The 22,210-nt window shown below is 44.7% G+C and overlaps 1 protein-coding gene across 9 annotated transcripts in view; it reads left to right on the top strand.

Annotated features, from left to right (window-relative positions):
- RIPOR1 (RHO family interacting cell polarization regulator 1) overlaps window positions 1–22,210 on the top strand; it is a 110,649-nt gene that overhangs the window by 58,435 nt on the left and 30,004 nt on the right. The window contains exon 1 of one of the 9 annotated variants that reach the window (XM_082229295.1): window positions 5,580–5,733. The exons of 7 other annotated variants lie outside the window; for them this stretch is intronic. In XM_082229295.1, coding sequence (XP_082085421.1) covers window positions 5,715–5,733 — 19 coding nt within the window. In that variant the 5' untranslated portion in view covers window positions 5,580–5,714. Of the gene's footprint in view, window positions 1–5,579; window positions 5,734–14,646; window positions 14,859–22,210 lie in introns of those variants that run through there. One more of the 9 variants, XM_082229298.1, reaches the window with a different exon arrangement.

The following is a 22,210-nucleotide window of genomic DNA, read 5'->3' as shown; positions in this document are numbered from 1 at the left end:
ACCATCTTGGGGTTTTCTTTTCTAGCAAGTCCTTATATCTTATCCAAACATTAAACAATGCTTTCCTAACAATATTATTACCAAATACGTTATTGAAACCTTCTAAATCCAACACTTCAGTGTTTTCAAGAAGCAGCCATTCTCTCAGCCAGCAAAAAGCAGCTGATTCATAATAAAGGTTGAGGTCTGGCAGGGCAAATCCACCTCTTTCTTTAGCATCAGTTAGTATCTTAAATTTTATTCGAGGCTTCTTGCCCTGCCAAACAAATCTGGAAATATCCTTCTGCCACTTCTTGAAACAATCCATCTTATCCAAAATTTGAAATGTTTGAAACAAAAATAACATCCTTGGCAGCACATTCATTTTTATCACAGCAATTCGGCCTAACAATGATAGCGTCAAATTAGACCATACTTCTAAATCCTTTTTCACTTCAGTCCAACATTTTTCATAGTTATCCTTAAATAAATTCACATTTTTAGCAGTCATATTAACCCCTAAGTATTTTACTTTTTAAACCAATGTTAGTCCTGTCTCCTCCTGAAACCTCTCTCTCTCATTCACAGTTAAATTTTTTTCTAAAACCTTGGTTTTCGTCTTATTCAACTTGAAACCTGCAACCTGTCCAAATTCTTGAATCAGTTCCAGTACCCTTTTAGTACTAGGTTCTGGCTCCTGTAAAGTCAAAACTAAATCATCAGCAAATGCTTTGTCCTTTCTAATCATGTTTAACAAAACCTCGAGGACCGATATAAAAAGCAATGGAGAAATTGGGCACCCTTGTCGTGTCCCTTTTTCAATCTTAAACTCTTCTGTCATCACATTGTTCACAATTAATTTTGCCTTTTGTTCTGAATAAATTGCACCTATACCATTTTCAAAACCTTGTCCTACCCCTATCCCCTGTAGGTTCTTCTTCATAAAACTCCAAGAAATGTTGTCAAAGGCTTTCTCTGCATCCATTACAGACTTCCTTCAGTGGTTGTATTAACCATTCTTTCAAAGATCTGTAATATCTTGAAGTCAAACCATCTGGTCCTGGAGATTTGCCTAACTGCATGTTCTGGATGGCCCCTTCCACCTCCCGATCCGTTATCTTAAAATTCAACATTAGCTGTTTTTCCTGAGAGATTTTATGTTTATTTGTCTGGCTATTTAAAGGGAAGGCACACAGAAGCAGGAAGTGGGCTGGACTTTGCTGAATCACAGTGGAATATTCTATCATTGGGGCTGGATTCAAGGAAGAGAGGGAACGCCTTTCCTTTTTTGCTGAAATCTGATGAATGGAGGGAATCTCGCCCTGGATGCATTGAGCAGGCAAGGTCCAGGCTATGCTTTCCGGAGGTCTGGCAGGTGGCGAGGGGCTCCTGGTTTCCATCTCCATGTACTTCTCTGGCACTCCTCCTTTGTAACCAGATATGTTCACCAAAAAGTCAACAAAAGGGGGCTAGTTATCAGGACAGATTAGTTAGGTGGTGCAGTGGTATCGGGTTACATACGCTTCAGGTTACATATGCTTAAGGTTACAGACTCCGCTAACCCAGAAATAGTACCTCGGGTTAAGAACTTTGCTTCAGGATGAGAACAGAAATCGTGCTGCGGTGCAGCGGCAGCAGGAGGCCCCATTAGCTAAAGTGGTGCTTCAGGTTAAGAATAGTTTCAGGTTAAGAACGGACCTCCGGAACGAATTAAGTACTTAACTCGAGGTACCACTGTATTCAAGTGCATCCATTAAAGAGCTCAACTCTGATAGTATCTGCAGGCTTTTATTTTCAAAGGAAGAGCTGTCGTTGCTACTTTGTTCTAATAAACTCTGGTGCGACATGAGAATTGTTTTGCACTGAATGACCCAGAAAAACTGTCTGCAGACAAATGCCAGCTCCCTTGGCCTGTAAAGCGAGATGAGCGCCGCAACCCCAGAGTCGTCTGCGACTGGACTTAACTGTAAGGGGTCCTTTACCTTTACCTTTTATGGTGTAGCCCAGGGGTCAGCAAAGTTTATATTGCCTGGGCCAGATCGGTCCTCCATGGGCCGGATCACGCCTGCGCAGCCATGATTTTTGGCATCTGTGTGTGCACAGATGTGATTTTTGGCGTCTGCATCTACGCAGACACAATTTCCAGCACTGCAGAAGTGAGTCTCCGTGCCGCGCTGTGCCGGTTTAGTGCAGCACACGAGTTGGCAGCTCGGTTGACTGGGGTGGCCAGTCAAATGACCTCTGCAGGCTGCTTCCAGCCCATGGACCTTAGGCTGCTGACCCTGGTGTAGCCCATACTTTCGCCAACCTGATTCCCTCCAGAGGTTTTGATTATTAGCCGTGCTGGCTGGTTCTGATGGGAATTGGGAGTCCAGCACTGTCTGGAGGGTGCCAGTCTGAGGGTATCTGGTCCAGACTAATTAAATCTTCATCTTATTTATTTGCCTACTCCTCCACTTCATCTCAAAATTACTACAAACTGCCAGCTTTGCCTTTTTCATCATGCCTCAAAACTATGTTTCCTTCCCCGCCTTCTTTTTTTCATTCTTGCATCCAACCTGAATAATTCTTTATGCTATATGTGACCAATGATGGATAAGAGGATGGAATGTGGGTTTCTTATAAATATAAGAATAAAAGTTCTAGTGAGCTCAAAAACATGCTGTTTGTAAGTTTTACTTATACCTAGTTGTTGTCGTTATGCAATCGCCACCCTACAGATGGCGCCATGAGTGAATAAGAGAGAGAGAGAAAGTAGAGGGGACTCCTTCAAAGAACTCAAAGGAGCCTGTTTTGAGTTTAACTTTGCTACTTCCGGACAACAGTGAGCTCTCTGAGGGGCTTTGCACCTTGCAAGATTATTTCCTTGGGAAAGGCTACTTTTGATTAAATCTGAACTCACACGGAAAAGGTGTAGGCAACTGGTCAGGCCTTGGCTTTCTCTCCGCAGGATTCAAGACTTAAAGGTTTGTGCATGGTTTGTGGAGGTGTGCCAGCTCATCTGGAAACTTGGGGCATGGGTAGATGTTTGTGTATCTGAGGTGATATGTGGAGGGAGAAACCCTTCTGGCTTAGCATGCTAGAGGCGACTGTGCTTTAGCTGGATTTCAAATGGGTTTTGCATGCTGCTATCTGTGGCAAAGCTGCACTAGGGATGTTTGTGGCACTTTGTAGCACCAGAATATATTTCCAGCCTCTGGAGGCAGGAGGACACTAGGTTGATTGCTATGTGCTGCATACAAGCAGAAGACCTGTTAGTAAAGGTGGCCATTTAAGTAGCTATTTCATACCGTAGTACAGGAAGGCAGCCAGGGAGGGAACTTTCCTTCTACAGGATGACAAAAGCTTTTACTTGAAAGGATTTGGGTGTTGCCTTTGTGTTCTGAGTAAGGTTTAGTGGTACCCCATTGTTGTCTTCTGACATCTTCCCACAACAGCTGTGCTAAGAGACCATAGCTAAGAGACCAGCTCTCCCCTTTCTTCACTATAACCTGCCCAGATTGTTAAGGCCAACCAAGAGCACTATTATTCAAAATTACATTTCTTTGTATCACAGACCTAATTCTCTGCCGTTAGGAAGAATGTGGAAATGAAGGGGTGTGTGTGAGATGCAGGGTAGGAGCTGAGCTCAGGCAAACAGGCACTATGTGTCCCTTCAGGTCTGACCCATAGTCATGTCTTGGGTGCATCACCAGGTGACATTTCCAGCAAAGCCTGGGGCAGCTTTGCTTGACCATAAGAAAACAGAACTGGTAGTTTAATTTGCAAAGAGGAAAGTGTGGAGATTCATATTTGGCTGGGACCTGTGCCTTTTTACATGGACAACTTGCTCCACAATCAGAGTTGTGGGGTGTATGCTGTGAAGAACATAATCACTGTATTCAGGGCAATCTAGACATGCTCAGAGATTCATTTATTAAAAAGATATGGGGGATTGGTCTTCAGTTGGTGGGCTGCATGAGTGGGCTGTGGTTTGGCGGTGACTGACTGGGGCTTTTTCTTAAAGAAGGAAAGAGAGGTAAAGGGGATGACCAGATGCTAAGGAGGCAGAGTTCCTTTATCTTCAATAGCTGTGTAGAGGGGGGAAATGGTTAGGTGTGGTTTTCTCACTCCTACATGACAAGCTGTCTCTGTAAACATTCCGCCTCTTATGTAGCTATTTAAACAGCCTTGTAAATAAGCCCACAAAAGTTATTAGCATGCAGTGTTTTTACTAACCTGCTAAGGAAATTAGTAGCTTGTTGTTTCCATGATGACCACAGAGGAGAGGAAGCTTCTGAACAGGCTTGTTAAAGAAAGTGCCTTCTGCTATACAGGCTGGTGGAGGAGAGACAAACTAGGTTTCCATGCTGGCTTCAGAGGAAGCAAAGTGGAGGCTGGTGGGAGGAGGAATGGAGAGATCCCCACCCCCTTTGCCAGCCCACTCACTCCCCTGTGTGTAATCTCTGGTTGCCATGGGCGATCCAGTGAGTTATTAAATACAGTGCTGTAGATCTGTAAATTCCTTTGCATCTGGTCACTCTAAAGTGGTGGGTGGGATGGGCAGAGCAGAGAACAGGTTAGTTGCGGGGGGGGGGCACAAAGTCTCACCTCTAGGATGACACCTTCTCGAATGCCAGGCTAATTGGAGAACTCTGATCTGGCAAGGGAGTGAGGTGATAGGAGGCGTTAAGAGTTATTGTTGTCTTTTACAAATTTATATAGATGAAGTGGGATATGTCAGCTGATCCTAATAAACTGGGTAGTGTGCAATGGGTAGTATTACTGGTGTGTGTGTAAAAGAGAAAGAAAAATCCACATAGCTGCATGTGTTTCTTGACTCACCTTGAGGTCATATAAAGGAACACCGAAAGCTGCCTTATACAGTGGTACCTCAGGTTAAGTACTTAATTCGTTCCGGAGGTCCATTCTTAACCTGAAACTGTTCTTAACCTGAAGCACCACTTTAGCTATTGGGGCCTCCTGCTGCTGCCGCGCCACCAGAGCCCGATTTCTGTTCTTATCCTGAAGCAAAGTTCTTAACCTGAAGCACTGTTTCTGGGTTAGCAGAGTGTGTAACCTGAAGCGTATGTAACCCAAGGTACCACTGTACTTGAGTCATATCATTGGTCCGTCTTGCTCAGCATACATGGATTGGTGATGACAGACCTTTAGATTTTCAGGCAGGAGTTTTTGCCAGCCCTACCTGGACTGAATTTGGAACCTTCTGCAAAGCAGGTGCTCTACTGCTTGGGGGGGGGGGGCTGGGTTTTGTCACAAGTGCTTGAACTTCAGCATTTAATACTATATATGCTAAGAAAAATTTGAAGTGGACCTCTTGTTGAAGCTTTGGGTTCTGAAAGAATGAAGGCTTCTGTTCTTGTTCCAGGGCTGTGATATTTTGGCTAAAGAGAAAAATAGCCCAGCGGTTGACATTCTTGGAAGTTCTTAGACAGTCTTCTCTGTCTTCCTGATGTGCCTTCTTTCTTCCCCGCCTCCTCCAGAGGCAGGGCTTCTTTCTCTTGCCTCTCCATGGCTGTGTGGCTTTGACTCACCCTGGGAGCAGCAGGAACTGCAGTGATGTCAGGCTTCAAGGAGGGAAGTGTGGGAGGAGACACACGGCCCTGTTTGGCTGGCTGGCTGGGAGCTCTTGTCCCTGCCACATTTCATGGGATAAGGATGAGAGCAAGCAACACTGGTACTCAAGGCCTTGCTCCAGTCTTCAGTGTGGGTGATGCACTAACCCCAGCTTCAAGATGAAAGGGAAGTACAAAGGTAATGGTCTCAGAATATGTCCTCTTTTCTTCCTGACTTCCAAACCGTTGTGGTGGGATCCCTAAAATGAAAATCTTGGGAAGGGGGTTCCAGGCTGAAAAATGTTGAACTGTAAGCCAGGAACTTCTCTGGTTTAAATATCACCTCTGCCATGAAGTCTGGGCATGGCCTCAGGCAAATTACAGCTTTTCAGCAACCCTCAAATGTGCAATATGATAAAACTGACTAGGCAGCCGGAAAAGATTATTTTTTTAAGGATTGCTCCAGTAATGCATGTGAAGAACTTAGAAAACTTCTAAAGCACTACGTAAATACTAGACAAACTTTGAACCTGAGACAAGGCAGTAGGTGGGATGTTTGCCTGAATGGCTCATTCTAAACTTAAGTAAATCCCAGTGGATAACAAGAAAGGAAAAGCTTGGAGAGGAGATAGGGACCACCCAGGTGAGCCGGTGGTGACTTTCTCTCTTGCCATGCTTAAGTGAGTGCCAGGTCAAAAGCTTGTTTTCTGTGGCATATGAGTTACTAACTTTGTCTCTTGCTTAATGGCCTGCTGTTTAATTGTAGGATTGTAGTATTTTGTTACTGTTTGAATTTTGTTACTATGGTTGGGGGGGGGGAAAGGTTTTTGTTTAAAAGTTATAACTCAGTAAAATAGAGGGGAATAAAGTTAGAGCTCTGGAGGAATTTCAGGGATGCCTCATTTCTGCTTTTTTGGATTTAGGGCACAAAGCTGCTCATTCTTGGCTGAATCTTGGGATGGAGATTCTAGCGTCTTGTAAGCTGCACATCCTGCACCCCAGTATTTGCTAGGGAGCGAGTCACTAGGCCTGGGGCCACAAAGCAGAGACAGTGGTAGTGAAACCTGGCTTTCAAGCTCCTGTTTTGTTTGTTTGTTCTTTTGTTTTGTAAGCAGATAAGATATTCCTAGTCTCACATGTGAGCCACGTTCTCTTCCTCTTCCTTTGCTCAGTTATCCCTAATATATAGGTTGACCTGATCTGAAGTATTGTGGGAGTGCTGGTGATACTCGCCAGGCCTCATTCCTGGTTTTGTTTAAGCACTGGGCAGGATAGTTGGGAGGTTGCCAAAGGTGTTCACAAATAGGCAGTGATTGGTTGGAAGAGGTATGACTGGATACAGGCCTGGTGATGGTAGTGGTGGTAGGGTCAGAGAGGAAAGAGTTGGAGTAATGGTGTTTAACTTAGACTAAGGAAGAATAAGTTTGAATCCTTATTCAACCGCAAGTCTTGCTGGAGGACCTTCATTACTTCTGGAGCTGATGTTAATGCTATAAATGTCTTGTTTTAAACAACATAGCTTTCTTTTGGTGGTAACAGAGAATAGGGGCTTCAGTGCCTTAAATTCATTCATTTATTTACAGCATTTTTATCTTGCCTTTTGACTGGAAGGTCTCCAGGACAGCTTAAACAAAACATTTAAAAATACCGGTAATAGTAGTAATAAAATTGAACGTTGAAATGACCATGGAGCAAGTGTTAATAACACTGACACACCACAACTAATCATTCAAACACCTGTGCCAACAGCACTGTGTAGGTGTAGGTATCGGCAGTAGGTTTTCAAACTCTTTAAGTGTGGGTTTCACTGACAATTACTCAGGCATAACAACATTTATTTGAGGAACAAGGAAAACAATTGATGTGAGTCTTTGGTTTACTGCACATGCAGTTGTAACTAGAAGCTTCCTAAACTAGGGGTGGAGAACATGTTGCCCTCCTCATGTTGCTGAAATGCAGCAACTCCCATTATTCCTGACCTCTGGCCCTGCTGGCTGGGGCTGATGGGCGTTGAGATCCAACAATATCCAAAGGGTCACAGATCCCCAGCCTTGTCCTAAACCCAATCCCACCCAGCTAATCCCTACTGGCCCATTCCCTTTTTCATAGAATTGTAAAGTTGGAAGAGACTACCAGGGTCATTTAGTCCAGCCCCTTGCAATGCAGCAATCTTTTGCCGAATATGGCGCTCAGACACATGACCCTGAGATTAAGAGTCTCATGCTCTGCCGACTGAGCGATCTACTTTGCAGAGACTGTCAAATGACAGAATTCCACCTCCAGTAATGTCTTTTTATGCTCTCTTCATTCCTCACTCCTTACATTTCATTGTCCAAGCACTTACCTGTCTTCAAAACACAGCCCTCCAAACATGGTTTACTACACCACTGTATGCTGAGTGGGGAAGAGAATAATAATGAAAATTAACACAGTGCCTATATGTTGGTAGTGTTTGTTCCTGATTAATCCTTCTGGGGAGATGAACTCTCCAGCCAATATACCATTGCAAAGGAAGCCCCGAGCCCCTGCTATTGCCCTTTCTTCCGAAGTTGGGGGCAATCAGAGTGTGGCATCCATAGGTGGGACCAGCTCCAGGTTTGAGGGGGGGGGTACTTATTTTAAGAATTTTTTATCCTACCCTTCACTGTTACCAAGCCCAAGGTGGATTACAAACACACAACATACCATAATACAGCCAATAAAATACAGCCATCAAATTCATGCTAAGAGACTCTTGTAAAAATGCTACCTGGCCCCCCTCATCCGTAGTGGAGAAAATGATGCTGGATAGTAAACATTTGCTGATCTATAGCGGTTCCAGAAATCATTTTTTCTTGTCACAGAGTTTTGACTATTTTTTTTCTTCCTTTTGTAAGTGTGCACATGGCCCTTGCTCTGCCCTTCTTTTGGTTTGCTTTCTGACCACAACCCCCACACTAGCTGAGCTCAAACAATGCTTCGGTTTCATCTCTTGTGCTTCCTGCGCCAGATGTTTGGCAGTGGCAAGCGCTGTGCTTCTCGCTATAAGGCAGGAGGGAAACCTCCCTCGCAACCTTCCCCGCATGGCAGCACGTCTGTCTTGCTGCGCTGCTCTCCTCCTTGTGTCTTAGGAGTTGATTGCTTTAAGGTTTCCGCCCCGCCACACTCCCACAGTTTTTTCCATTTTAAATTGCTACTTACTGATAATGAGAACCCAGAAATAAACACAGGCGGATGCTGTGCAGCTGGGGAGGCCTCGGCAGGGGCACTTTTGAACTGCTGACTGACTCTTTGGCAGGGAGGGCTGGTGCCAGTCTTGCCTGCAAGGGAGCCCTAGCCAGCTCCCCTGCTGTGGGGATGTGGTTCATTCCTGCCTCACCAGTGCCTGTGTGAAGTCAGGTGGGCGTAAGAACATAAGAAGAGCCTTCTGGTTTATATTGAGATCCCTCTAATCCACTGTCCTCTTTCCCACGGTGGCCAACCAGATGCCTCTGGGACGTCCTCCATCAATGGCCCTCCCCCACTGTTGCAACCACAGCGAACTACTGGCATTGAAGACCTCCTCCTTCTCCTCCATGGTTTTGTCTAATGCCCTTCTAAAGCCCTCTGAACCAGTAGCCATCACCACAACTGGATTTCACAAGATCTATTATAGATCGCACAAGGAAATGCAATCTTCTGTCTATCCTGAATTTACAACTCTTACTGCATGTTGCAGTTTTAATTTTAATTTTTTATTTTTAAATGGTACTAATCAGCATGCATGATGTTGCACAGAACGTAAGGGATAGATAGCATAGCTGCTGTGTGTGTTTGCTTTTATATATTTATTCCTCAGCCACTTTGTAGGGAATTAACCTTCATGAGCTGGCTTAGGCAAACAAAATGTCAGATACGCTGAGAACATTAGGCAGTCTTAAAACAATTGTAAGACCGCAGTCTAAAAGGCAATAGGATAGAAGAACCATTCTGCAATTTCTTTTCATGAAAACAGTTTAGAGCCACTCAGGAATCTCAAAAATGAGCAGCGCTGATACTCTTAAGAAAGAGCAACCGGAAACAGGTGAGTTTTTAAGGACGGTGTGAAGACCTGTGCAGTAGAGGCCATATGCAATTCATACTTCAGGGAGAGGGCAGCCTGTATCCAAGGCAGGACAACTGCAAAGTTCAGTCTCATGGGATCCAAGCTTTTGTTTTAAACAGTGAGCTACAAATACAGGTTTGAAAGTGGTGGGCAATGGCTCCTAAAATCTCAGAAGGAGTATGTGAAAGAGACCAAAGTTTTCCAGCTGCTTTGATTAGTAAAGGTGAAACCCTTGGTATAAGGACTAGAAGCTTTTAATGGATACAGACAGGAATAGAAGTATGACATGCTGTACTTAGTTATTGCATTTATATCCCACATTTCAATAATATATTCTCAGGGCACCCAACCAAATAACAATAAAATTACAACAAAGCACAGTGAAATCAAGTTATAAAAATTAACACTGCATAAAAAGAAAAACAGCAGTCGTTGCAGCATAAATTTCCAGGAGGGGAAACATGTCTGAAAGGCTTGGATTGTTGTTTTTAAAGGTCTTCACATGGCGCTGAAAGGAGATTGAAATGGGTGTTTTGCAAGCCTCCCAAGGGAGAGCATAGCATAAATGGAGTGTTCTAACTGAAAAGGCCCATTCCCTGTTTTCTTCCTGCCTCATTTCAGATGGCAGGGGCACCAGGAGGAAATTCACACACACCCAGTGGCAGAATAAAACCCAGTTGGTGCCAGTGGGTACTCAGTTTTTAAAAGCTATTTATAACAGCTGCGAATGGATGGGGAGGGAAGGATTAAACTTCGCTCCTCTGTGAGCTGTTGTTGCAAACCATGTCAGGCCTGCACACTTACCTCTGTGTAAGAAAAAGGCTTCGTATTGAACCTAGTGTATAGCTTAACCCTGTGTGATCTGGGAGGTATCTGATTTCACCGATCTGACTTTTAGCTGTGAAGTCACAATATGGCCTAGGGCAGCTTGCTGGCATGGTTCAGAAGCCACGGCTAAATCATGGTGTGGTGATGCCTCAAGCTCCTGCACTCTCTTTTCCCCGTGGAAGCTGCAGTTCCCTATCTTATTTCATGACGACTATTAGTTTGCTCACCTTACAGACTTGCAAGAATGGCTTAGAAAATGTATGTGAAGTACCGTGGAGATTTTAAACTCCTAGAAAAATGTACATGTTCAGAAGAAGGGTAATAAAGTGGCCAAAGCTGTGGGAGAGAGAGGTTTGGTTCATTAACCTAGAAATTGATCAGAACACACTGCACAATTGTATTGGGATTTTTTCCACTGGAGAAATGATGGGCTGGTGTTGATGGTTCTTACTAACTTCTTTGTGCAAAGTTTTTCACAGTCTGTATGTATGTCATGATAGGAATCCCGAAGAGGCTGCTCATTAGTATTCCCATCGTATGGTTGGAAAAAACTTGAAGCAAAGAGCTAATGCAGTAGTTTTCAACCACTGTGCCGTGGCACCCTAGGGTGCCTTGAATGATGGTCAGGGGTGCCGAAAGCAACACTGGTCTCTGTCCCTCTTTCCTCCCCTCCCTTCTCTGGTGCCCTCTTGCATCTCTGCCTCCCAAAGGCTTGCACAGCTGTTTATTGCAGCAGCCCTGGCTTCAAGCTCCCCAGGAGAATGGTGCTTTTGGGACTGGTTGGAGGGTGCTGGTTGCCAGGAGCTGAGGCAGCCTTGGAGTAAGCAAGCAAGTGAGTGAGGGAGCCCAGCTGGTCAGTATGCCAGCCCTTGCTGTTGGGAATGGACAGACAAGTCCCAGGCCCCTGTGGGGCAGTGTGAGGAGGCACCTCTCTTTGGAGCAGGGGGTCAGCTCAGAGAGCAGGGGTGGCAGCTGCCCGGAGAACTTGCAAGGAGAGGAGGCTGAGGGAGCACTCCACAAGGGAGGGTGTTCAAAAAAGAGTGAGAGGCTGCCAGCTCTGGAGGCAAGGGGTGACATAACTGGGCTCCAGAGCCCCACAGGGGTGCCACAGAAAGAATGTAGTTGCTCAAGGGAGCCATGGACTCAAAAAGGTTGAAAACCTCTGAGCTAATGGCTTCCTTAATATGTCTATCAGTGAACTCATAGCTGAATAGGGATTAGAGGTCACTTCTTCCATCTCCAAATAGAACAGACTCAAGAACGCTGCAGTGTCTGGAGAAGTGAACTCTGCAGAGAACAGCTTCAGTTATCACAGGTTCTTGTTTGGTGTGGCAGGAAGAGCCCTTCCCAAGCGTCTTAGCTTTGCACACCCTCCTTTGAGATGCTCGACGGGTAAGCAACCACTTCCTCCAATTGTTGCTGCTCTTCCTTTCCCAGTCGCCCTTTTTGTGCATGCCCTTTCATTAACCCGTAAGCATTTTGACTTTGCTTGACATGAAGATACCTCACACATGCTCCTTAAAATTATAGCTACCCTCTGCTAAACAGAGAATTGCCTTTTCCTTCCAAAGTCTTTCCCCATTTCTGTGGCTTGCTTTTATCAGTGATGCCATCACTCCAAAATGCTTCTAGAAACAGGAAACCAAACTTTTGTGATGGCCATCCACACATCCACAGTCAGCGCAGATGTGCACAAAATCTCCATGTGCACTTCCCAGAATGTGGATTTCTTTTGTTTCAGTTTCAGTCAGAGACTGCAGATGAATAGTTGTGGGGGGAAGCTGGAGTTCGTGACAATGAAGACAGTAGGAATGTCATGCTGGACTGCGACTCCCTTCAGCCCCAGCAATGTGGTCAGTGGTTAGGGATTCTTGGAGTTGTAGGACCCCTGTGTCCCTGGTTCTGCTTTAAAGGAAATGTGACCATTCACTGTGAGTGGATGTTTACTTCACCCAAACCCTCAATTATTTTCAGCCTCCCATTTCTCCCTCTTGGGTCCAGTGGAGGGTGGAGTGTGTCTGCTCAAGTCTTTTTCTGGGTGCTGCCTTATTTTACTGCATGCATGTAAGGCTCCAAGACCTTGGAAAGGGAAGCCCTGGGCGTGGGTGGAAATATGGCTCAGTGCTTTTGTAGTGCCATTTCTCATCTATTTGCTTAGAGTCAATCATTCCGTCATAGAAACCTTTGCTCAGACCGACAAAAAATTAAAATTCTGAGTGAGTCACAATGCACTTGGATTAAGTCGAGGGTTTGTGACTCATTTCTTGACTTAGCAAAAACGTCGCCATGTTTTGTGAGCTGCTAGAGCAGCTTGCTCCATCCTAGAGTCTGGAGAGCCGGCAGCTGAATTTGGAACAGGCTGTTTTGTGTGTCTTTGTACTGTAAAGCAGGATAAATATAATAAACCTCATCTAATCTGTTCCTCCTTTTCTTATTATACAAACACACTGCCTGTTTGTTGGGGTGACTCCTGTTGGCCATCTGAGGGCTTGCACAAAATACAATCACTTTGTGGACCTGTGCTAAATCTATGCACATAGTGGAATGGGATGGTACAGTCCTGATATGGGAGAATGGACTGTACCACTTCAGTCTGAAGGGGAGGGTCACTTTTTCTATACTCTCATGTTAGCACCTTTATACCTGGAATGCTTTGGGGAAGGGACTTTGCTTTTTGTTTCCTTACAGGGGTTGTTAAACCGTAGCCAGCTAAGACTAATAAGGGAATTTAGGGAAGCCACAATTTCTGTTTCCCCTGCCCCCTTTGACTACTGTTTTTACAAGTTTGGTTGCTCTGCTAGAAATCTGTTTCCTTGGCATGTGACCCTGTAAATCACAAGCCCACCTCTATTTTTTAGTTAAAAATCATTTTCAGTAGAGTGTATATGTGTATGCATGCATATCTAATACTCAGGAATTCTTTATTATTATTATTTAAAATATTTCTAGCCTGCCTCCACTAAAATGTTCAGGCAGCTCATGCAATACAGACAAATCAAAGCAAGCCAAGTGTTGGTAAACATACCTTGTTTGTTTTACTGCCTTCATTAAGAAAGATGCTATTTGTCACTCCCAAGGTTTTGTTTGCACCCCTTAAGGAACATGTTTTCTACACTGAGCAGACATTAGGGTTGTATCCAATATTAATTCTACTTTGAGTAGACGCACTGGAATTAGTGCATGTGACTAACGTAGGTCCATTAATTTCAATAGGTCTGCTCTGAATATAACTTAATTGGATGCAACCAAGCCCTCTGTCCTGCTGGCAGGGAGTCCTTGCTAGCTTGGTTGCAACTAAAAAACAGGATGGTTCGGCAAGCTAGCACCACGAGTGAGGAGATATCAATGGAATTCCAACAGGTTTCCTGTCCTCACCATCTTGGTGTTAAACACACAAACTGACTTTCTCTCCATTAGGCTGTTGCTGCTGCTCAGGGCCAGCCCAGCTTATTTTTGTTGCCTGAGGGAAAGGACAAGATGGTGCCCCTTCCCAGGTCCATGTACAGAAGTCAGCTAGACAGCCAGTTGAATCTTACTTCAACACTGGTAACAGGGCAGTGTCCTCATCCCACCACACCTGAGGGTAGAAGGCTAGTTTAGGGGCCCAGGGCAGGCAGTGTCCTTCAACACCTCCCCACCCCTCAGCATCTGCCGCCACAGGTGGCCTCATGGTAGGGCCGACCCTGCTGTCTCCACTGGCCTCCTTTGTCCAAGCTTTAGAGAATGATGTTGGCGATGGCAGTGCCAACCAGCCTGCCTCTTAAAGGGTTGTTCCACTCTTCCACCATCTAATCTTGGGTTACATCTGATGTAAAAAGCATGCTGATGAACAGGAGGAAAATGTTAATCTCTTGTAAAATAGGAAGGACACAAGCATGAGGTCTGCGTCTAGCAAAACTCCCAAGATCTTACAAATGCATTTTATGTTTGGGTCAGACCTTTGGGGCATGATAAAAGGTATGTGTTTTCTTTTGCTTTTCTGTCCATTTCCTGTTTTGAACACAGAAGTAGGAAACTCTGATCATAGTGGCCCAAAGTACCAGCTTCATTCCTTCCTGCTGCAGGTCTCTGTTGCAAGCCCTATTCCTGTGGAGATTTGCTCACCTGTTCTTAGCCTGCCTGCCAGAGGCACCTCCTAGACTCCCCGCCTCTGCTGTCGGCAGTACCAGTTGCTGATTATCTTTGAAATGTTAGGAATGCAAGAGTGGAGCCCAGCCCCTCGGGGAAAGCACTGGGAAACATCCTGCTTGCTGTACGATGTGTCCGCTCTGGATTCCAAATACTTTCCTAAGCTTCGAAGAGTTGGGTAAAGCGGGTGCACACCTAGACTTCAACCCCTTCAGGGTGAGCTGGCTGTCTTTCAGCTTCCATCTCCTGTGGCCCCAAGGGTTTCGGCAGTATTTCCAGCACCTCATGTTAACCTTGTAGAACAGGTAAGTTCCTGGGACTGGCATTTCTTCTCCGCCTGGCACCTAAAAGGGCTCAGCGTCTATGCTTCTCCACAAATGCTCTGCATGTGAAGGTCAGCTCCCGGTTTTGTCACCTGCTTTGCTCTTGGCAATAGTACCCTTGTACTGACCAGATGAGGGCCTCCTAGTTCTGTAGTGGGCCAACTGGCTAAATTGTGCTGACCTGGCAGGAGACCTGTTGCCTCATCATACTTGTTTGCAGTCCATAAAGACCCTCTGAGTTCAGTGGGGGTGGCAGGGCAGGGCTCCCTTGGTGATCTGATTAAATGGCTCCAACAGAGAGGGTAATCCGCTAAGGTCCTACTTGGATTACAGCTCCTTCGTAATGAGTTTAATTGGGCCACTGTTGTCCTAGAAACGGGACTGCTGGAGTAGCAATCATAGGGCTAGCTCCTGAATCTCATACTGCCTGGGTCTTGAGCTGTGCCGGTGGGAGGGAGCCCAATGTGAGCGGCCTCACTCCTAGCTCCTGGGATGCTACTCCGAAATGTTTGTGACAAAGGATCAACCATGGAGGATTTGGATGTTGTGACGGAGATCTTTGGTGGGGGAAAGGCTCTGGCTCCCATTGGCTGGTTGCTGATGCTGACTGTCTTGGATTGGCTATTGTTCAGGTCTGTGTAGCTTTTGGGGTAAGTGAGAAGAACCTTGCCTGTTATCACTGGTAGATAAGCTGTTAGCTGGTTGACAAAGCTGTGGACCATGAGTACAGTGACCTTGCAGTTAGCTTGTACCATTGCTGTCTTATTTCCTCATTCTCCCACTGATCAGCGTTCATAAAGAACGCAGATAGATATAATGCAAAATGGTTCTTAAAATCCATCTTCTGGGTGGGTCATTCATGTTAGTAGAATCACAAGCTTCTGAATTCCGCAGGGCTCCTCTCCTGCCATAAAGAACTGGGGGTTTTGTATTCATTCCTCCATGACTGTTTACTACGACTTTCCAGCTCCAAAGTAGCATTCTCCTGGAAGTGTGTGTGTGGCTGAATTAATAACATTTGTCCTTCTTTCCCCTTCCCCTAATTAGCCAATCAAGATGCAAAAAAGGTGAAAGCGTTCTCAAAAGAGGAGCAAAGAAAAACAAAAAAGTCACATAAAAGAGTTACCCTCTTAATTAGATAATGTGATTGACACATTATCAATTATTTGCAACACAGTAATTCAGTTTTACTAGCAAACCAGAGTTTACACACTGGTGTTGATAACTGTCTATCATATTGTAAGACTAACATCAACCAGCATTAAATTCAGAACTGAGAAAAGCTGAATTTTGTGACCTCTGCATAACTAGCAAGATCAGATGAATAATTCCCAACAACAGTGGTTTTTGGGGCTGGATAGTATTCCATGAAATATTTTAAGTCTCTGAAATAATGTCAGATGTATTTTAGTCCCTTTTAGTAGTGGTATGCTTTATTTTGTTGGGTTCTTCTCTTGGTTGAAGCTAGCCTACAAATATAATATAGTGAACTCTTTGTTTTTGTGTAGTCAAATCAATTCCCATCTTCACACAGTTACTGAGAATAGTAATACCAGGTGCAAACCCTTACATGGTTTAATACAGTGCTATCTTTCTCGAAAAAGAAGTGCTGGAACTCACCATGAACGCCTCGCTTGTTCTCTCATAATGGAAATGGCACCCATCTGAGAGGTGCTGGAACTGAGTTCCAGCTGAAAAAAGCCCTGGATTTTTATATATATGTTGTAATTCCGAAGTAGCACATAAAAAGCTCAGCATCGGTGTTGGCTTCAGAATCCAGATTTTTATGAAGCTCTGATTTTCCTTTTAAACAGAAAGCCTAGCCCTTGCATTTGTCAATATGTTCACAAGTGTGTGAACCTTTCAGTATCCTACATAGCTGCTCTTCTCCCTGCTAGCAAAGCCAGATAAAACAATGCAAAATATATTTTAAAAAATACATCAGTCACGATTCATTTGCATAAAATTCAGCTTCTCTTAGTACAAAAGTACCGTATTTTTCGCTCTATAACACGCACCCGACCATAACACGGACGTAGTTTTTAGAGGAGGAAAATCCGTATGCATGCCACCCGTGGGCATTCCCTCCATAACACGCACAGACATTTCCCCTTACTTTTTAGGAGGAAAAAAGTGAGTGTTATGGTGCAAAAAATACGGTAAGTGTATGTGTGTGGTGCATGTATGCTTGGATTTCCAGAGTGCTAGAAGAGAGCAAGCAGTTATTGAGAGTCCAGAGCACCAAATAAACCAATTACGAAAAGAACCACCAGCTCTGGTCTTTGAGCATTTTGATTGCATGGCACTTTATCCGTGCCCATCTGTTCAGTGCTGTCTGCATGTTGGCAAGTGCTAGTCCTACGCAGGAAGTAGTCCTGGAAGGGGCTGACGACACTGCAGCTCGAGGAAGAATGTTTAAGTGCAGCAGTTGGAGACGGTTGGCTGCTTCCTTCTCACAAACTGAACTTCAACTTCTTTGGGTCTGAGTTCTCTGCACAGAGTGAGAGGATCTGTCTTTAGGGGTGGTGGGAATGTTTTCTCTGACAGCTGTCCAATTCGAGCAAACAGCACACTCATTACCTTCCCCCAGATAAGGTTTGGCCTCTTCCTTCTCCTGCCATGTCATGTCTCAGACTTTTAGTGTAAGCTTCAGCTCTTAATGTTCCAACCCATGTTGGAAAGGGTGCTCTGAGGAAATCATGAGCAGCTGTGATTCCTTCACATTTGTCCTCAAGAGAGAGGTTGTTAAGGACATATCTGAGATGTGGGTTTGAAGGACTGCGGTTGCATTGCGTACACCGTTGGACTGGGTAGACCTGGGCTGAAATCATCCATGAAGCTTACTGGCTGACTGAGTCAAAATCTCTGCTTACTTACCTCACCAGTCTGTTGTGAGCACAAAATGAGAAGATGCAAACACATAGCATATATTCAACCTTGTGTGATGGTTGGGATAGAAATGTGGTACCTCGGGTTAAGAACTTAATTCGTTCTGGAGGTCCGTTCTTAACCTGGGGTACCACTTTAGCTGATGGGGCCTCCCGCTGCTGCTGCTGCGCAATTTCTGTTCTCATCCTGAAGAACAGGGAGTAACAGGGCAGGCTTATGCATGCATGGGTGCTAGGAACGGAACCCCCACACAAAATGGTCGCTGCCTGTATAACAGCTTGCTGATAGGGCAAGAATCTTTTCTTCTTGCTGTGCTAGGTTCCTCCTCACCTCTCTTTGAAGGGTGGGTTTTTATTTGGGGAGTGTAATATACTCCATCTTGATTCTAAATTGGTACAGTCAGCTATACCATCTCATACTACTGCCTGTGTTGACAGGTCCAAGTTGTCTCCTGTCAAACCGTGTAAGGGAAAGGAGATGTTTCTTGGGCTGGAGCTTGACATGTGCTCCTCTTGTGTTGAGACAGGCCTCAATGGTTGATTCATCCCTTTCTGTGTAAAGGACATTCATTCATTCATTCATTCATTATGTCTAAACTGCAGCTTCACCCAGACATGGATTCCATAAAAATTTACATAAAAACTGCAAATATCACTACAATATTAAAAATAAACAATAAAAATCAGAGCAGTATAATAAAACAACAGAGGTTGTAACCAAAGAAGTATTCAGCCACCTAAAACCATACTGTAAAATTTTTAAAGACTGAACAGTTAAAAAAATATATTAATCTAGCACTGAAAAGAGTACAATGCTGGTGCTAGTCTTGGCCTCTTTAGAAGGAGATCCCAAAGCCAGAGGCTTGTGTTTAGGCCCTGACGACTCCTTGACTCTGCCTGCAAGTTGGTGGCAATCGCTTGGTCAAGCAGCTAGCATCCGAAGGGCACCGAGTTCTTCTGAGATCCTTTGGGCCTAGAAGAGCTTGACAGTGTGAACTGAGAGACTGCCTGGCAGACTCTGTAGGGCAGAGCTTTCCAAACTTTTCATGTTGGTGACACACTTTTTAGACATGCATCATTTTGCAACACAGTAATTCAGTTTTACTAGCAAACCAGAGGTTAAACTAACCTCTTTGCAGCCCTGGGAAGAGCGCGGGGAGCGTTCGCACAACACCCCTACACACTGCAGCCGACACAGTTTTGAAAGCTCTGCTGTAAGGTATAAGTACAGTGGTACCTCGGGTTACAGACACTTCAGGTTACAGACTCCGCTAACCCAGAAATAGTACCTCGGGTTAAGAACTTTGCTTCAGGATGAGAACAGAAATTATGCAGTGGCAGCGGGAAGCCCCATTAGCTAAAGTGGTTAAGAACAGTTTCAGGTTAAGAACGGACCTCCAGAACGAATTAAGTTCTTAACCTTAGGTATCACTGTAGTCCCTCCCTTGTGATGTGGAGGGTGATGCCTGCCAGGGCTGGAGGGCAGCTGTGTCAAAGGCACAGATCAGGGGTGGGAAACCTAATGACTCCTGCTTGCCTGGACGGATGATAGAGAACTGTGCGTCAGTGTGTGTGGAAACTAGCTTACTGTACAAAGGTAAAAGTTAACATTCATTGGCCCTACCACCTCTGCCTCTGTCCCTGCCCACCATTGGCATGTGGTTTCTGTAAGGCTGCTTATAAGGGAACGTAGTCCTCAGGCTGAAAAGTTTTCCCCACCCTTGCCATAGATCTGCACAATGCGCCATGAGAATTGAGAGCAAAAAAATGGTCTGAGGAGAACCAGGCCCACTTTGGTCCCCAGAGAAATGTGTTGTGATAAATGTATACTTTATTTATAAAAAACACTTTTATACCAGTTTTCAGCCCTAGCACACACACCCCCTAGCAGTGTGCAAGAAAAGAAAATACTGGTTTAAACAATAACAGAATTAAAACTGAATGTTAAACATGACATTTAAAAAGTAGGAAGAATGAATCAAAACCTTCAATCTCAATAAAGGCAAGAGCCAAGTGGAAAATAAACATTTTTGTTGCTCAACCTAAAAGCCATTAGGGCTGTGGCCAGTTTGCCTAAGAATCACTGGACAAGGTGAATTGGTGCCCTCATCTCAGGCCATGATAGTTTCTTGCTCCTAGCAAGAACATTTTAATAATTCTCCCTAGAAGAAATCAAAAGTCAACGAAGATTTATATTTCTAGTCTATAGAAAACAGCACAACAACATGCTAAAAATCAGTGGATGGAGAAGAATTGGAAATTTGCAAGTCAAACTGGCTAGGGACGCAACTCTGAATTTCAGTCCAATGGTACTCCAGTCCCCTTTTATTATATTGCAGCTCTTTTCCAAAGGAAGTAAGTGTGGGTGGGTGCCTGCTACATAGAAGTACATGTGTATGTTTTTACTCTCTAATGGCGGTGGTGTTCTATGAGATCCAAGCCTGGGTTGAGATTTGAACTTCTCCAGGTCCTAATACATAGCTCTATCCTCAGGTCTCCCCCTCCTATTGGTAAATTCTTGAAAATCTGAGTTAATGGTCTTAAACCTGAGCCACTCCTACCTAAGCAAATGACATTCCAAAGCATTCTGTTTAGTTTCATTCCAGACACTAGAAATAGTTCCCTGAGGGTCAGGAGACAAGGGACCATTGCCTCTTGTCCTCAACAAGCTATGAAATTGGATATTGTGGGCTCTCTGATCTTGGCAGGTCTTGGTTTATATAAATATGCCAGTCATTCAAGGTGCGACAAGACTGTGTGTTTTCTGCAGCTCGCACAGCTCACCCTCTGGAATTTGGCATAATTTGGGGTGCCACCTTTGGCTAAGAATGTGGTTTATAAATATTTAAATAAATGTGCAGGAAACAAGGTTGATTGGGGATTTCTAAAGGCTGTTGTGTACAGAAAATAGCCAGCTGGAGTGTGGGGCAGTTCTGTGTATTCCCTCCCCTGCCTTTTTTCCCCCTTCTTTTTTTTTTGCCTTTCAGACTCTTTCACTAAGCCACAAATGATTAACATATGTGAATAGGTAGGCTGGTAACATTTGTAATTGATTTACAAAGCTCCACTTAGAATCCCTAAGGTGAACAGTTGCAACAAGAGATGGGTTTCCTCTCGGAAGTGAGGAACTTTGTTTAGCCTGAGGGCCACATTCCACCATGGGTGAACTTCTGGGGGCCACATGCTGGTGGGGAAAGTTGGTGGAACAAAGGATGTGACTCTTACCTTTGTACAGCAAGTTGCATTTCAGCTACAAAAAAGCCAGAGGTTTCTACATATTCAGCCCCAAACACATGAAACACATCTCCATCCAGAATCCAGGCAAGCCAGAGGTATTATCACAGTTCAAGTACACATCCCAGCCAGATAAAAGCACTCAAGGGCATAGGGCATTCCACTGTGGGGCTTGACAAGCCTAAGAGGCCATATTTGGCCCACAGGCCAGAGTTTCCTCACCTCTGCCTTAAGCATGGCCCTTTTGTACAACTGTATTAGTTCTCCTGTAAACAGCAAGCAAGTGATCGTGAAGGAAGGACACTTAGACAGCCAATTCTGGAGAGACTGTTGCTTCCAGCACTTGGACAATAGGGCAACACCTTGACTTTTGCCCTCTACTCTTGTGTTTGATATGGGACAATGCCTCCTCTCGAAAATAAGACCTGGTCTGAAGGATCTAGAACAGAGGGAAGGCAGTCTTGTCTGTTTATTCCCATGGTAGATTCATCGAGTGGGATAGCACTTGGGGCAGGGATGGGGAACCTGTGGCCCTTCACACGTTGTTGGACTCCAGCTCCCATCAACCCCAGACAACATGGTCAGTGATGATGCGAATTGTCCAGCAACATCTAGAGGCCTGTAGGTTCTTCAGCCCTGACTTGGGGGGAGGGTGTGGGGGTGTCAATTGACTCGGCAGCTGTTGTGAGTGGAGAAGTGGTATAGGCAAGGCCCTACTGCTTCCAAAAACAGTGGACTGACCTCCCAGTACATCACCCTCCACTGTACTAATCTGCTGTTGCTATACTTGGTGGAAGAGTAAGAGTTTGCCAGCAGCTCCAGTTTAAAGGAATGCAGTAGATATCAGGCCTTAGCCATTGCCTGTCATAATAAAATCATAACTATGTGTCTGACTTGGTACAAGACAGATTTGTGTGTTTGATATTCCAGGTTGTGTTTTAGCAAATGGAGGTTGAGGAATGAGCTACATAGGAGCCCTTTGCAAGGCAGCTGGGTTATGAGCCTCCCATACTGGATCATAACTTTGATCCTTCTCTTCATTTTCTGAGATGTTGTAGCTCAGCTAAGTCTATTGTTTTTGTGTATCATTGTAATTAGGGGTGTCGCTTTTTATAAACTTATGACTCAGTGGTTGTTTTGGTTACATTTAAAAAGCGCTTTTCCCACCATCATTCCACCTCCTGCAGCTTTGATTCCCTCCTCCCTCTCCTC

Source organism: Podarcis vaucheri (assembly GCF_965113315.1).
Source record: "Podarcis vaucheri genome assembly, chromosome: 7".
Classification (NCBI taxonomy): domain Eukaryota; kingdom Metazoa; phylum Chordata; class Lepidosauria; order Squamata; family Lacertidae; genus Podarcis; species Podarcis vaucheri.
This window is presented reverse-complemented; position numbering and strand designations above follow the sequence as displayed.